The 18147-nt window shown below is 37.8% G+C and overlaps 1 protein-coding gene across 1 annotated transcript in view; it reads left to right on the top strand.

Moving 5' to 3' along the window:
• SV2C (synaptic vesicle glycoprotein 2C) overlaps positions 1 to 18147 on the top strand; it is an 82394-nt gene that overhangs the window by 47613 nt on the left and 16634 nt on the right. The window contains exons 4-6 of the mRNA XM_072859405.1: positions 10691 to 10824; positions 10981 to 11070; positions 15419 to 15529. Coding sequence (XP_072715506.1) covers positions 10691 to 10824; positions 10981 to 11070; positions 15419 to 15529 — 335 coding nt within the window. The remainder of the gene's footprint in view (positions 1 to 10690; positions 10825 to 10980; positions 11071 to 15418; positions 15530 to 18147) is intronic.

Genomic DNA, 18147 nt, shown 5'->3' with positions numbered 1-18147 from the left:
TCATTAGTACTTGATTTGTGAGTGCAAGTAATATTTGTGTTGCAATTGTTTGACCAAAGTTTGAATTCAGGACTTCTGACCCATGGTTCACAATATGTACATAAAAGCTCATTCAGCTCACCAGTTTTGTTTAATTGACTGCTGTTAGATTAGAAGATAATTTTTAGAATGCACATCTGGTCTAATTATTAGATCACATAAACTGTCTGTTTAGTCTATCTGTCTCTCTTAGTGATAGGATATTGTTCTTTTTTTAAAAATAAAAAATAACATAATAAGAGGTAAACTAAATAGCAAAAAAGGAAATGAGACTTAAATCACAGCACTGAAATGCTCATTAAAAAAGATTTTTCTTGCAACAATTTTCAAACAAATAAAAGATAATAAAGTTAAATTTTGAAAGAATTTCTTGAATTGCATAGATATTCTGTTGTTACACTGCAGCAGCATGTAAAAGGTAAAATGCAGATCACTGGTAAAAGACACGTCCTCTGTATTCTTCAGAAAATGTTCTAGCATTTCAGTGATTGTCTCGTTTGTAAAAGTTAAGCTAGATAAATAGGCCCCATTTTCTTTTCATAAACTGCAGTGTTTTATTGTGCCTTTTTCTGATTGTCTTTTTTGATTAATTGCTTCTCTTTTATTCTTCACTGTGAGCCCATCATTTAAATATCCTTAGTCCAGATGCACATAAATCACTGGAAGTCCTGGACTAGGACAAGAACACTTACATTTTCAATTAGCTTCCACATTTAACAGCTGCTGTTAGTGTTGTCTACAACAACTTGTCACGACAAATACAATGCAATTTGTGAGCTCAGAGCTATGGGTAGGCCACGGAGGGCACCACACAAAAATGCGTAGAGATCTTTGTGTCTGTGTTTTGCATATTGGTAGGACAACAATATAATCAGATTTTGTTGCAGACAAGTGTTTTCTTTCAGACTTGGTTCATAATGACTACTGCACAGGGCATTTGGCAATTTTACATTGTCTACTTATAAAAGCGGATTTTGGCTGCTGTTGATGATTTACTCTTAGTGTACTCCTTAGCACTGTCCAAACAGATGTTTCAAACTTCTTACGCAAACCATTTTTCAATTCTTAATTAGGTGTAGTAAAATAAAGTAGTGGAAACCACTAAGTACATGTAGGAGACCAGAGGTAGAAATCTTAAGAAGAAATCAAAAATAAAGTCCTACAAACAAAATTTGAAGCACATTTTAGTGACATCTGATTGCACAGTCTCAATGTCAACACTGACCATGTTATTTTTAAGCTCTGACAGTAGCGATTTTTAACATGTGCTCTCCCCCACTTTTTTTGACATTAGTTGTATCTGCTTGATCTGTCATTTCTGGGAAAGTATGACATGGGCTTTTCTTCTTAGACTGATAAGCCTGTAAGTTATGATGTCGTCAGAGTCGTGGCCAGGAGATTTTACCTCTTTGTTTTGCAGATTGTGAAGTACCTTCACTGAACAGCTGCACAGAGCCAGACTCAAGCAAGGACTCTGCAGAACTGCATGAGTACATAAATCTCTGGGGCCACTGACTCAGTCAGCCAAACAGTCAGATCAATTATGTGCCACAGTGCTTGTAATGAGATTTTTGATGGTATCAGCTAAATATTAACCCTTGGTGGCCTATTCTGGGTTGGTTTTTTTTTATATGTGAGTAATCAGAACATTGTCTTTCCAGTTCTTCAGTCTCCATTCCACTTTGGACTATAATGTAAACTCAGTGTAATTATTAAATAGATCTTGCTCTTATTGGAAAAAACACATTTTAATTTTTATGCTTACTTTTTATCTGGTTGTTAAGCTAAGAAAATTCTTAGACCATCCTTTGATTCAGTTTTCTTTCCAGATGCTGCCAGCTACTGCTGTGGTTTTCAATAGCGGGGATTTCATAAAATGCTTCTAGGCTATATGCCCATGAAAATCATTAAGACAAACAAATCTTTCATCCATAGACCTTAGTTAGCCATGTAGGACTCTACACATCCATTTCAAAAATGTCTAGTGGTCATTAAATTCAGAAAGGTCGCAAGCCACTGACCCATTGCATCCCAGCACTACTTTTGATTTTTTCTGACTCCACAGGCATTGGGATTTGCAAACTTCCCAATGCACAAAGGCATTGGGAAGATTGCAAATGTATGTATAAAAGAATCTTACTTCCAGGCACTTACAGCAAGCGTTGGTTTCCACAAGACTGAGGAGGGTGCCATATGAGTCCTAGTATCTCTACTTACAAGTAGATGTCGATCTATATCAGATCTTTAACTGAAAGGAGAAAATTTTCCAAATCCAGTTTAGGTGCAGAAATGTGACAAAAGCAGCCATTTATAGGGAAATTAAACATTTGAGCTTTTGATTACAAATCACAACTCTTTTCAAGTTTTGCATCTGAACCCTGGACAAAATTTGACCTGTGTCCATCTACATTAATTTCCAGTAGTCTTGGGCATTTTTCTCTGAATAAAAGTCATGAGTACACATAAGGGAAGTGCAGAACATTCTGGGCTGGAATATGCATATTTACTTACTTAATAATTTCAATTGCAATATGGTGTTTCTCATTTTAAATTTCAGAAATACACCAATTAACATAAGTTTTAAGAGAGTTTTTGCAATTATTTGTATTTTATAAAGTATGAGGTAGAGAGGAAGAAAGCTGTTTTGAAGACACACAAAGTAGAATGTTTTAGAAACACTGATTTAAGACTTAAGCAGAAAATTACAGATTTGCCCTGGAAAATTTTCAGAATCTTTGCTCATTATCCAGGGACTGTAATCAGTGAGGATATACCCACTTCCCAAGGAGTATAACGATACTTGCATTCAGAATGAAGCCATGTAGCAGTTATTCAGGCTTCATTCCTGGTAATAGGTGTCTGAAGTCAGGCAAAATGACTCAGGACAGAGATGAAACTCTTAATGGTGACCAAAGTCAAGAATTACAATTCTGTGTTGAAGTGCTTTGAGATTTGATAGGTTTCCAGCCCTATAGGATAGTTGCATTGTGTTTGTTCAGAATTGCTAAGGTGCAAAATAGGTGGTGGTGGCCAGGTGGAGACATTTACATCAGCATGACATTTTAGCAAAGTGCATGTCTGTTATTTCTCCCTGTTTTGAGAATGGAAAATTCTAAGTGGCCAAAGTTAAACAAACAGAAGTAGAGGACTGCAAGCTTGTCTCCACTCCTCAGCAGTGACATCCTTTGTTCCTTTCCTGTAAATGGAACACTTTGCTCTTAGTCCTTATTTTCATGCAATGTCATATCAATGGGTGCAAGGAATAGTTTAAATCAGGATATTGATCTAAGAAAGGCTCACAAAGCTCTGTGTCATGATCCCACATCAGCTGAGCACCTCCCCAGAACCAAGCAGGTATTGGAGAACAACCCTAACTCTCTCAGGAATGAGGTGCAAGTATATCAAGAAACCATGTAGAGGGTTTTGTACAAATTTGATGTTCATCCTTTCCCTCTTCCCTTATGGGGTGATAGCTCTGCATTTCATGTCAATGTCTTTCTCCATGGATTTGGACAATACCGTCTTCTCCCAAACTCTGTATATTTTGGCTCTGATTTTTCTTTTATTTTCCTGCCTCTTCAGTGTTACTGGGATCTTCCAGCACTGAGTTAAGACTTAACCTATGTAAGTATTACTGTTCCTGTTTTATAGATACACAGAATACACAGAAAAGCACAATAAAACACTGCAGATTGCCAATAACTTGCCAGGTAATTGGATGATGTTAGGGAGACTGATGGCTTGGAGACTAACTAAAGTGAATAAACAAACATGTATACCTCTATGTAAGATAAATAAGAGAGAGAGGGATCTTCATCTCCTGTCAGCTGGTTTGCTGTCAGCTGACTCCTACAGTTTTTGTTCAAACCAGGATGTTCCCTGCAAAGTGCATTTACCCAAGATCTTTTTTTTTGTTTTTCTTTTTAACATGTTTTTTGTATATTCTGGTAATCATTAAAATTTATTTGTTTCAGAGCTGCTTTACGTGAGTAAAAAGGTTGTTTGTCCAGCTCTGTGAAGTGTACAGGAATCCTCTTGTTATCATACCTTTCTCAGTCATATAGTAAGTGCAGAAGAGGCAAAACCAATTCTAAAAATCCCATAAGCTGCCTCTTGTGAAAGCTCTTCTACTCTTTTGCTGCTGTTTGTTATAACTATTGTGTCTTTGGAATAGTCCACTGAAGGGGAGAATATGAGGCGAATACGTAGAAAATTTATAATGGTCAATTTAGTTTGCAAATCCTTTCTCCCTGGTTCTGTACAACTTCCCTTCTGCCCCATAAGACTTCAAAAAATGTGAATGCTAATGGGTGATTTTGCCTTATTCATATCTCTGTTTTATTTAGTTGGCCCAATATCCTTCCCAGTAAAAAAAAATCGAAGTGCAGGAATAGCTTTGTTGAAGTCAAGATACAGACATGCCATTCCCATTATACTCAGTACTGACAACAGCCTACTTCAAGTCCCTACGTGTATTCATGTTTATCTAGCTAGGAAGGCAAGTGAGATCCTGATTTCCTAATTATAAATAGACCAAATTAAACATCCTTTGCCACCTCTAGCATCTGCCAAGTTTAGACAGCTGACATGACCAGGCTTTTGGGTACCTGCAGTTCTCGTATTAGGAATTGCTGCTTTAATTCTCTTACATGATTACACCTGTTCATCTCTTCTGCCATTTCAGAGATTAACTTCTTGCCTGTATTGGCTACTGTGAGTCACAGCGTCGTGATACAGCCATATTTTAGGGCCAAATGGAAGTCAGATTTCAGACCATTGTAATCCATTGTAATCCATACCATGCAATGGACCATGCAATGGACCATACCATTGTAATCCACTCATGCAATGACTTACAAGCTTCCCTTGTCTTTTTTCCCCCCAGCATTGCTAGGTATTCTGATTTGAAACTATTTTTGATGTTTTTTCTATCAGGCCTGTCACAGATACATTAACATTTGCATAGCAAGGAAACAAACCTAACAGGTCTGTATTCTGCACAGAGTATGTATAAGGTTAAGTGAAAGGCTGACAGACCATTACTAAACCTTGAATTTTGGGCACGTATCATACCATATCATTGTCTGAAGTATGGGGATATACAAACTTCCTCCTCAATGAAAAGTAAAATTGGGCAGGACTACAGCAGGTATTAGAAACATTTAAAAAGTGGATTATTGATGTCATTGTTCAGAGGTACTGCAGCTGGACACCTCACCCAGACTACAGTGTCATGTACTGAATAGAGAAATTGTGTCTGATGTTATTAGAGTGCAAATTATTTTCTATGGGAGGTCAGCCCTGCTTGCAACTGTCCTGGGCCTTGTCTGAATGGCAGATAATGTTACCAGAGTGATCGGAGACCTGATAATCTCAGGTTTTCAGAATAAGATCATGGCCAGCACAGGGAAGTGATGAGTGTCAGTGGTCGACAACCCCCTCCTCTGTGGGAGAGGAAATGTGTCTTTAGAAAACACCTTGTTCCTTTTAATCATAGTTTTAAGTGTCAGCAGACCAAGTCTGAGTTTAATGTATTTGTAAAATGTATCTGTTTAACACTATTACTTTCTTCTTTCATTGAACTGTTTATCCTCATGGCTCCTAGGGACTAATAGTATCAGCTAGAGAGCCAGGCAGATGCAGATGAGAGTTAGAAAGCCTTCTACAGGCACTTTTGTTAAGGTACCTCCATCATGGCCTGACACACTCCAGCTATTTTATTTCCAGATTCCTTCTGCAGAAATTACCAGCAGCTGACCTGCTGAGCCAGTGGGTTTGTAGAGTATCTAATGATCTGTATGGGCTAAAAATAACACTGACTTTCCCATGTGATATTAATAATCTAATCACAGGGAAGACAAGCATTCTACTTTGTGTTACTGGAATTTCACATTAATACAATTACAGAATAACTCTGAAAACATTATTTCTGCATTTGTTAGAAATCATGTACTTCATTCATTCTTGTAAAAATGTCTAACTGGGCTTCCTCAGCTATATAACTTACCTGAACTATTTTTTTTTTCAGTTTCAGTGATGTTTTACCGTTATTCTAATCAGTACCACTGAAATATATGGGCTCAAATTCTAGATGTCACTCACAGTTAAACTTGGCAATGCCAGGGCAGACTAAATATGAGTACAATAATAATGTATTTCAGTTCTGCCAGCTGCAAATTATTTCCAGTCCTCCTTATAATTTTGATGTAGCTTAGATTTAGGAAATACTCAACAAAACAATAACATTTAATAGTAGACGTCTTTCTGCAGAAATTTTTTAAACTTGTTTGTATTACGTGCCGTAACAGTGCCACCACGTGGCAATTTACAGTAATCACACATCTTACTGGAAATTTTTCAAATGTAAAACATTAAAAATGGATGCTAGAAAGCTGAGTTCTGACTAAAGATTGTGTGTTAAAACAGAAATAGGAAAAGTTATAAAATCATATAAAGGATTCTGCAGAACAATATATCGAGTCTATGAATTCCTATAAATTCCTTGGCTATCTTTCTCCTCCGCCCCTAATTTTAGGGATATTCTTGCATCTACTCCCTCCTTTGATCTACCAAAAGACAGAACTTTATGCAAACTTGGCTTTTGACAATTTCTGAGTGCCATTAATCTGGTTCCTCTGATTCCTACTGAATGACTAACAAAAATTGTTATCAAGAATGCTCAGTCTTTAGCTAACCATGCCATAAAAATCCCTATATTTGGTTAGGCTTTCTTTGCCCACATTAGTCTCTTAGAAAGGTGTTTCACAACTTTATTCCTCTGGTTTATTTAGAAACCTTCCCCTTGCCAGCCAGTATTTATACAGAGCCTGTAGGCATCCATATTTTTCATTGCCCACATTGCACTTTAGTGTAACCCTTATGGATTTCTAGAGAGCTATTGTGTTCCCCTTCAGCCCTCATTTTGGAAAGTTAAGCAAATCATCCCCATTAGTCTGCTCTCTAGTAACCTACCCACTGTAAAAGATGATCCTTGTCCTTGAAGTGTCCCACTGCTTATCAGGTAATACACATTTATAAAATTCAGCACAATATGGACAGGTTTACCTCTATATTTATTCAGAAAGTCTATGGCAGAAATGCTCTTTGCCCTCCTTTGGAGCAAGAACTTGTTTATACTGTCCTTTTAATTTATTAATATTATGGAGCAGGTGAAATGCTGTGTTGGGAGGGAAGATTTTGTTGACATTGAATTCAATATATAAATTGGTGATTAGATATGTATTAGCATCTTGTACATTTTTGTTTTGCTCTGCTGTGTGCTATTGTGTTTCTGTAATCAGTAATTGCCACTATAATCAGTAATTGCCGTGTTTGTGATTCACTTGGCCTTTTCTAGCAGTCAGTAAAGTGAGAGGGTGGTATGCAGCACAAAGGTTGCTGCAGCATCTTCAGATTCAGTCATTGCGGGTTTTACGTTGCCCTACAGCACATCATTCCCAAGATGCATTTGGGCCAGGTGTTTTAACAATTCATAAAACATTGGGACTTGCCACTGTTTTCAAGATAAATGACTCTTGAATACAGCATAGCCAGGGAGCAAGCGTGAAGTTTAGCTCTAGGCTGCTGTGCAGTGCTCTGAACACAACCATGTAGAGCTGCTCTGTCTTTGCTATTGTGTCATAAATCAGGGAAGGGAGAAGCAAATTGAGTTACAGCCAAGAACACACTTCCATTTGGTTTCAAGACTTAAGTACAATAAGAATGAAAGCCACTTCGTGAGCCAAATTCAGAGTTACTCTAATGACTCCATTTTCCAGATTAACTCATGACCTAGGAAAATGGGATGTGTTAAAAGTAAGAATAAATCTAAACTTGCTCTGCATTTAAAATATAGTTTTTTGCTGATCTAGTGCTGGTGCTGGAATAGGCAGGAAAGCAGCCTCAAGAAAGCTGTGTTGCAGCTGGCTTTTTTTCTAGCAATTGCTTGTTATAATCCTGACATTCACTGTTATCATTAATTCAGCAGATATGTTAAATCACAAGATCAATTGCAGTGGCTAATACAACACATTGAGAAAAAGATAGAATAAGAGCAATAAAAACCATAATGAACATTTCATTTGACATGCCCCTCAGATATTTTGAGGAGTAAAAAAGATGTTTAGCAGGTTGTCAGGATGACAGCAGGATGAACAGTGCAGTCATTGCTTTTAATTAAGCATAGTATGGTTCCCTTACATTAATAAAGGACACCTTAAAATAAATTATCGCCAGAGTTTTCCAGGACTGGCTACAGAGCACAAGACGTTGCTGTCGTTTTATAACAGGTGTAAAGCCAGGTTGATTTCATTTACTGCAGAAGTGCCCTTTTGCAGCTCAATCTCGTAAAACATAAACCAGAGCGGTGAAAGGCAGATTGTCTAAATATACCAGTGGCTCTGTGTATTTCTGGGACAGATTCTAATGACAAGAAGAGCCAGTACCTTGACTGTGCTGTTCTGAGAGACGAAAACCCCCACCCTGTGCCACCTTCCCTGTGGCACTAGCAGTTGCACGGCTGCCCAGCGAGTCAGATCAGCTTGCTGCTCTGACTGAAAATTAACTTAACCAAAAGGAAATAATTTTGCGAGTTCTGTATCAGGTGATTTTGTACTATAGTTTAGAATACATAATTAAAAGTATTATTCTAATGACTACAATAGAGTGTGTACACAATACCCAAAACACAGTTATGGTTTCTAATTGCCTCATTAACTCACTGTAAACCTTTCCTGCTTTGTTTCCTTCCCTTCCCAATTTAGATGTAAAGTATGCCCATATTATTTAAGATTTGAAATTTGATAAGATCAAAAGTTGGCGTTTTCCAAAAATCAGTAAAAAGTAAATTTTAATACGCTTTTACATGCTTTTTTGTTTGTATTTTTTAATCTTAAATTTTCATTCCAAGTTTTATTTTGGAATAAAATTTAACATTAAATTTTAGACAGTCTCTTTTTGTTGGAGGGAACTTTGGAGGGGGAAGGTATGTTTATCTGGAGCCTTACTTAAAAAAAAGTAACATGGCATTCCAAGATCATTGCCAACACTGTCATTGATTTTACCTCTGTCTTCCTGGGGTAAAGATGGCAGGGCTAAATGAGGCTGTAGAGCAAGCTGGTGTCATTTCAGAAACACAGAAAGTTTGTAGGAGACGAGAAAAAACAGTTTCCCAAATCTGCAGATCAAAATATTTCACTGAGCTGTTGATAAAGAGCAAAAATAAATCATGGGTTGACTGTATTTTTCATATGCTAACATGTAAGTGCTTTAATATGAGAAGGGATTTTTTTTCCAAGAATGTATTTATGATACACAGCATGAGATCTTTAAATTCCAAAAAACACTATACATTTAACAGATAAGTACCTCCTTTGAAGAACTATTTAATAGGCCATTTGGTACCATGTTGTACCAGTTGTTTACCGACATCCAGACAGACTTCATTAACCATGTCTTTTGTCTAGAAAAATCAGTTAGCAAAGAAATATATCAGATTAATCCAGCGTCAGCTCTTTCATTAGCCAGCATTACATTTTCTTCCAGTAACCTGTTCTGTCCTTTATCATTATTCTTAGCTTCCACTCATCTTTTAACAAGTTATCCTTGAAAATTTTACTCGAAAATTTCTGCTGTATTGAAGCCAGACTAAAAGGCCAGGTAGTTACCCAAATAATATTTTTCTCTTCCTTAAGATAAATTCTTATGGTTTTTTCAATTCTAGCATTTCAATAGTCTAGTCATAATATACTAAATAATCAGATATTTTATTAAAAAGCTGAACTACCAGTCCTGCAATTTCATATACAGGTTTTCCAGTATTTCCTTTTGGATTCTTCTCAGTATATTTTAACAATGGCTTCTACGGCATGCTTAGTCAGCACTCAGATGTATCTCAAGATCTATTTTTCAGATGAGTAGAGTTGTTGTTCTTTTTTCTCAATCTCTTTATCACGTAATCACAAATTCTCTCTCTACTTCAGTGTTAAGGTAGCTCATCTCAGATGATAGAACTTTAAATGCTGAGTATTTTTTCCTGTACATCTAGTTAGAGGGCAGGGGGGGACAAGTGTCAGTTTACTTTTAACAGAATTTGAGGAGTGGTATGGTGCTCTGGAAAAAGGTGGAAACAGAAGTTAGGCACTGTAAATGCTTTATGTGTTGCACTGTATTACATTAGGAGACTTGAAATTAACTCTTTGTAGAAAAAGTTAATAATAATAAGGAAGGCTGTAAAATTCCATAAAACATATCATCTGAGTGTAGATTTTTAATTCTCCCTTCTTCCAGTATTCATAGAAAACTATTTCTTTGTATATGTATTCTTATGTATGGTGATGGTGTCCCTGTTTGGTTCGTGTAACTACCTTCATGAGGATTTTGCTAAGAGGCTTGAAAGAGGCTTCTTAATCCGTGCGTAAGGAAGTCTCCCAGCCTGCATAATATGGCCGTTTTCCAGCATGACTAGTCACATGCAAGAGGCTGAAATTCACAGTGTAAGATTATTTGTGAAATCATCAATATGTGTGGAAATAGAGGAGATCAAGCAGGCTTCATTTAAATACAGGTATCATTCTGCATCTCCAAGAAAGTGCAGACTCCCGCATACAATGCTCCTTATTTCTCTACATTTTGTGAATTTCTACTTTCATAGGATGGAGTTTCAGCATGGGCTCTGCCTACCAGTTCCACAGCTGGCGAGTATTCGTGATCGTCTGCGCACTGCCCTGTGTCTCTTCTGTGGTAGCCCTCACCTTTATGCCAGAAAGCCCACGGTTCTTGCTGGAGGTATAATTTTCCAAATGTTTTTTAGATTCCAGTCAAAATTATTTCTGTGTTTACGTCATGACCTCTAAATAACAAGCATTAAGATTGTTCAGTGACTGTAGTGAATATCTTAATCTGTATGTATGTTTTGTTTAAATGTTTTGATCAAATGTTTAGGTTGGAAAACATGATGAAGCTTGGATGATACTCAAGCAAATTCATGACACAAACATGCGAGCTCGTGGTCAGCCTGAGAAAGTCTTCACAGTGAGTACTGCTTTTAAAGCTAATCACTTAGCACATCAGCGAGCTTGCTGACTGGCAAGGTCTGGAGGGCTTAAGCAATCAATATTAATACTCTGCACGACAAAGCCAATCATTTGCACCCTAAATACCTAAATCTAAGAACTGCATTCCTACTGAAATTATTATATATACAGCAGATGTTAAGATATCAGCCTTTGGCCAACGTATTCTTGAGTGTATGAACCCACAGTGTGATAATTTTCTGTGGTGTACGAAGATAGTTAATAGACTCCATCTGTGTTTTACTTATTAAGTTTACTTCACCCTTAATAATAACAGTAGGCACATAGAAGTACAAATTAGTTGGCTGTTGTGTCTTTAAAGCTTTTGAATTTTTTTTCATTTTTATCAGCTAAAATAATAATTCTAAAAAAGTCTTTTTTACTTCTGTGAAATAGTAATTTCATACATTTAATTTTCTCAAAATATCTTGGAAGCTCAACTGCATCTTGTTGACTTGCAGGTCTAACAAGGCCATATTCAAAGTATTGATGGGTTGTTTCTATTTGGAGGAGAAATGGGCAATTCAGATGTGGGACTTCTTTACAGCATCTATTTATGAAGAATATACAAAAAAAAATTTTCTTCCTGGATACACTAGGACCAAACACCAGAAGGCATTTTTTTGCTTTGAAATCCAGTCTGCTTTTCCAGCTTGTGTGGTGCGGTGGGAGTGCTGGCACTCTGTTCCCTCTCAGAGCCATGTGTGGGATGTTTTTCCTCTTCCAGAATCCTTCTTCTTACTTTAATGCACATATAACTCAATTAAGAAATCCTCTTAAAGGTTCTGCATTTGCAGGCAGTCTTGAGGAATGACCATCTGACCATATAACTTTATTCCATTGCAGTTTATTGCCTTGGGTGTAGTTTCCATTGCCTCCACTTTTTTTTTCCCCGAAGAAGCTCAAGAAATCCTGTATTTAGCCTGAAAGAAGGCTGGTTAGCACATCTATCATGTTAAATCCACATTTATTGATACACCAGTGACCTACCCCTAATGCCATTTAAGCTAATATTTTATTTTCTGATTTCATTTACGAGTAAAGGGATTTGACTAACACTGTACAGCTAGGGTGTAATTTCACAATTGGCTCTTGCTGATCTGAGCTGCTTTCAGACAGAGTATGCCTGCCCCTGGTCACTTTTTGTTTTTCTTCTCCTAGCATTGATATTCATTGATTGATTACGCAGTCAGCCATAGCACAGACCCTGTCCCCCTGCGGTGTTGGTTTAGGCACAAGGAAGAAGACAGAAATGTGCTGGGACAAAAGGTGGGAGGAAGGATCAGCCACAGTCTCACATCTGTTTGATGTAATCGTAATCACATCCTAAAGCAGCCATGGAGAAGAAAACAAAGCACATGCTTGTTGTCCCACTTCTTGTGATCTAACAAGTCTTTCTCTCTACGGTTGTTAAGATGTGACACTGAACCATGTTGAACTCAGCACTTTATTTATAGCTATTTTTGTTAGTTGGTCAGCCATGAATAAGGCATGAAAAAGGAAAAATCACCACTTTCTTGGGATTTTTGCCACTTTCTGCCATGAACATTGGGAAAACTCAAGTCCAGATACTGAGGACTTGAAGGATTGGAAATACTGTACTGTACGTCAAGGTTATACATGTGTAGAAGTCCCTATTTTTAGCTTGCATTAATATGATTAAAAAATGCATCATTGTTTCCTCACTGGACAATATCAGCACTTGATCTTATAAAACCCAGAAAGCAAAGAACTTACGTATAATTTGTTTGAGACATCCTTTTAGAGTTTCTTTTTTTTAATATAAGTTAGTCCTGGATATTGTGACATTTTGTCTCAGTAATTTATTCACATAGCTCTCCAAAACCCCATTACTTCATCCAGTACCATTCTATGATTTATGTGTTAGTATTTTCCTCCACTTCATGTCACTAGTTACATCAGATACACTTCGATAGTATGTTTTCTAACTCTACAGCTGATGTAACTTTTTCTCCATTAGTGCTATAGTTTTAGTGTGGTTTCCTTTTATACGTTTTCCTAATTATATTGATGTCATCTTTTCCTAGAAGCTTTTATCACAAGTCATGTTTATTCTTGTTACTCATATTATTGAGGATTTTATCTTCAAACCTTTAGAACAGAGAAGGCATCAACTGATGAACAGTTGGTTTTAGACTTAGAAACTCCAAAATGGATGTATTCTAGTTGCTGACTGTGGAGGTGGTAGCTCTTAATACTTTTGAAAATCTCTCCTGAGAGCAGTGACACTAACAGAGATGGCAGTAAGTTCATAGTATCTTCTATTACGGGACTACCCAAGTTAAACTTTTATGTACATGCTTAATTACCTTCCTGGGTCCTGAAAATATACATTCATTAGATCTATTGGTTTAAATGTTTAAGTAAAAAAAAAATCTTTGTATCCATAAAACCAAAATTCTCTAAACTCTTTCATTGCTGTGTATTAATCTTTTTTTCTGTAAACATTTTGCTTTGCAGCACGCCTTGATTTTGTAAAATTTAAAACATTGCATATTTCTTTTGAACAGAAGTTCCATTTTCATTAAAATAGGTATTCTTTATTGTTTTTTCTTTCATTCTTCATATACTGACAGCTGAATTTGCATGGTCCAGATGGACCATTGTCCTGATTCAATAGGACTTTTCTTATGTTAAAGAACCATCAAGGCCAGGGGCTTTTTGTCCCCAGTCACATACACTGGTCCTAGGATATATACATGTGTCCCCCAATCTCCACAGCTCCAAATGAGCCAGGTGGCCAGGATAGTGAAAAGGCTGTCCCTGAGCCTACAAGAGTGGTACTGGTTTATACAGCGTGATTCAAAACACATGCCCTTTCTGCCCGGAGGTGTGGCATGTGAGAATGTCTGTATGTACAAGCTCTTAAATAATCTTGGACTACTCAACTCAGTCTTTTGTATAACATGTTTCATAAAAGCAGTTTAAGAAAAGCTTAAAATCAATTGAATGATGCAGACAGGATTATTGCTATTGCAAGAGGCATGACAAGAAGGGTATAGGCTTTTGATATAGTCATGGTTTGGCAAGACAGTGAACTGCAGTATTTCAGAAATTAGGGTGGTTATAGCTAAAACCACTTAGTAGGCTTTTGGTTTTGTTCATGGGATGAGGCTGCTGGTGCATCTTAAACAGTGTACATCTGTAAAAGCAGTGGGCTGAAAACTAGAGTTTTACCATCAATACTACTATTCCCTGGTGTCCTGTTATCCACTATGATACATCTGTGAGTGATGGTCTTGTCATTCTGTTAAGATGACACACAAGCTATTGCTACCTTCAGAAACTACAGCCAAACATTGAACACTCAGTCTGTTGCTCTCTTCCTCCTTATGTGTCAGTCCCTTTCCCCATTTTATTTATTTTCTTTCCATTCTCTGTTTGTCTTCTTTTTAAATAAACTGTGGATGAATACACTGCCTTTTGTGATATCACTATGAACCTGGGACCAGAGCAGAAGCCAAAACCAAAACCATACAATGGTATAAATTTCTGAGGTCCAGTGTCTGGAAAGACCATATAACACATTCTTGTTCTGCTACGCAGGAGAGTGCAAGTGAAAATTAGCATTGTAGGCAACATCACATTCTCTGTCACTGGTAATTCTGTATTTTTCCCTGATGTCTGTTTATATCATTTCACTTTAGATGAAGTAGATGATTGCTCATAACAGCAATAACATGTGTGGTTCCACATCATTTCACCTAACTCCTCCTCTCTTCATTAAAAAGGATAGTTACAGTCAGCATCCAAAAGAAAAAGAGAGTTCCCCGTCTAACACTACAGGAAATAAGTACAAAAGAAAAATGTTATTAAACTATTAATTTTTCAAATAATTAATAATTAATTTCAAATATTTCTATTTTCATTACCGTATCTTTAATCAATAGACTTTCAACAATGTTGTGATAGCAAGTCAGAAACAACTTGATGGCAAACTGTGGACATGGGTAACTGAGGGTTTAAATAATGTTTTATCCTTTGTGGCATTAGTGGTATGCACAGCAACACTCTAGCAGAACCCGACAGTAAAAGCTTGTTTCAGTCAGAGGAAATGGATTTCCTGCATGCTTTGAGCTTTTTCAATACAGTTGCATCTGTAATGAACTTTGGCTTTATTTTGTGCTACTAGTCCCTTATATTTCTAAAGCATTTCTGGTGTAGACACAGGTTTAACATCTGCTAATTTTTAGTTTATAGGATTTATTAAAACCTTTCAATACTCCTCGACTGGAGGTTAATGATTCAAGAAAATGCAAATATTTGCTGTTTGTTTTTATTTCTAGGTTAACAGAATCAAAACTCCAAAGCAGATAGATGAGCTCATAGAAATAGAGAGCAATACAGGAACTTGGTACAGGAGGTGTTTTGTTAGAATTCGCACAGAGCTATATGGTGTAAGTAACAACATCTCGGTTTATTCTATAATCAGCTTTCTTCTTTTTAATTAGCCTTCAGAAATGGGATTGATAGAACTCATGCTGGTGATATCTGCAATGCTACATTTTCCGTGCAACTGGGAGATTCAGGAACCAGTGTAAGGTTCCTGACCCAGAAGAGACACAGGTGAATCACAGAGGTTGGTCCCAACTTCTGAGGAGGAAAACGCTGCATTGGTCTTCACACAAGTGGTGGCTAATAATTACAAAGCCATATTCCCAAGCAGCACAATAAAATATGTACTGGTGGTGTGATTTAACCCCAGCCGGCAACTAAGCCCCCACACAGCCGCTCGCTCACTCCCCCACAGTGGGAGAGAATCAGAAGGGTAAAAGTGAGAAAACTCATGGGCTGAGATAAAGACAGTTTAATAGGGAAAGCAAAAGCCACGCACACAAGCAAAGCAAAACAAGGAATTCATTCACTCCTTCCCATGGGCAGGCAGGTGTTCAGCCATCTCCAGGAAAGCAGGGCTCCATCACACATAACGGTTACTTGGGAAGACAAACGCCATCACTCTGAACATCCCCCCTTCCCTCTTCTTCCCCCAGCTTTATATGCTGAGCATGACGCCATATGGTATGGAATAGCCCTTTGGTCAGCTGGGGTCAGCTGTCCCAGCTGTGCCCCCTCCCAACTCCTTGTGCACCCCCAGCCTACTCGCTGGTGGGGTGGGGTGAGAAGCAGAAAAGGCCTTGACTCTGTGTAAGCACTGCTCAGCAATAGCGAAAACATCCCTGTATTATCAACACTGTTTCCAGCACAAATCCAAAACGTAGCCCCATACTAGCTCCTATGAAGAAAATTAACCCTACCCCAGCCAAAACCAGCACAACTGGGAATGCATATCATTTGATATGCATGATGCATATGGTGACACATGATGAGATGAAAAATCATTAGCAGGAGCTTGAGGTGGCCACATGACTTACGAATGGTAAAGTAGTGAACAAATTGTGTAAATGAAAGTTAATAAAACCTTTACAAGGCATCGTATTTGCATGTATTTTTAGGCATGTCAAATGTTTTACCAGAAAACTACGTTAGAGGTGTTTCAGAGAGTTTAATACAAGCTCACTGCGACTGTGCTCCATATCCTTTTTTACTTTTTTGCTAAACGAAAATTATGCAGGATCTTTAAGCCTTGTAATGAAAACTGAGAAAAGTCTTATTAATATAAAAAAACACCCCAAGAATGTCAAAAATAGCTTTTCACAGCTGTTAAAAATCTGACATCTAAAAGCTCTCCAGAGCTATGATGAAGTGTCGTAAACCAAGGTTTGTCAAAAAATTGCTTTGCTTAGAAAAATGGCACTTTTCCTATTAAAAAAAAAAAAATCCAGAAAGTCTACTTTTACAGTTATTTGTCCAAAAATAGAGTAGTTGAATATTGAAATGTTGTGGTTTGACCTTGTTACTAAACTAGCTTTAAAGGAGTTGTAACTTGGTTTTCTCACACCCTTGTTTTCTCACTGGACTAGCCCCTGCATCAGAGCACCTTCCTTGTTGTTGATGTGTGCTGAAACCTCCTAGGACAAACTGCCTCTTCTCTTCAAAAGGAGGAGATCATCTTAAGATGAGAGAGAGAGACAGAGGAAAACCCTGTTCTCGGTCAGCTCTGCTGTAGCACCTCTGACCTGGGTGTAGTCCCAGCTCTTCCTGATATAGTTAAAGTATCAATTTCTATCTGTGATAGGTTATGATAGATCAAACTCTGACTGTGTCCCTGTTGAATTATGGAATATAGTTTGTCTAAACTTAAAGCAGTGTAATACTGGGAAGTGAGAAGAAAACATTTCTGACAAGATGTCTGGTTTATTTGAGATAGTGACATGAAGCTGCCCAGAGATGAGGAAAGTTTTAAGTGATCAGAGCAGGGGGAAATTAATGGACACAATCCACACTGCTGGATAAAAAATTTGATATGAGCTGGCAACATGTGTTTGCAGCCCAGAAAGCCAATCATATCCTGGGCTCCATAAAAAGAAGCGTGGCCAGCAAGGAGGTGACTCTGCCCCTCTACTGTGCTCTGGTGAGAGCCCACCTGGAGTCCTGTGTCCAGCTCTGGGGTCCTCACTACAGGAAAGACATGGAGCTGTTGGAGCGGGTCCAGAGGAGGGCCACGAAAATGATCAGGGGGATGGAACACCTCTCCTATAAGGATAGGCTGAGCGAGTTGGGGTTGTTCAGCCTGGAGAAGAGAAGGCTCCAGGAAGACCTTATTGTGGTCTTTCAATATATAAAGGGGGCTTGTGAGAAAGATGGGGACAGACTTTTTACCAAGGCCTGTAGTGACAGGAAGAAGGGATAACAATTTTAAACTGAAAGAAGATAGATTTAGATTGAACATTAGGAAGAAATATTTTACAATGAGGGTGGTGAGACACTGGAACAGGTTGCCCAGAGAGGTTCTGGATGCCCTATCCCTGGAAGTGTTCAAGGTCAGGTTGGATGGGGCTTTGACCAACCTGATCTAGTGGAAGATGTCCCTACCCATCACAAGGGGATTGGACTAGACAATCTGTAAAGGTTTTTTCCAACCCAAACCATTCTATGATTCTATGAAAAGAAGCTG

Source organism: Ciconia boyciana, chromosome 4 (assembly GCF_034638445.1).
Source record: "Ciconia boyciana chromosome 4, ASM3463844v1, whole genome shotgun sequence".
Taxonomy (NCBI): Eukaryota; Metazoa; Chordata; class Aves; order Ciconiiformes; family Ciconiidae; genus Ciconia; species Ciconia boyciana.
Note: the sequence above shows the minus strand (reverse complement) of the source record. Positions and strands in the feature narration are given on the sequence as shown.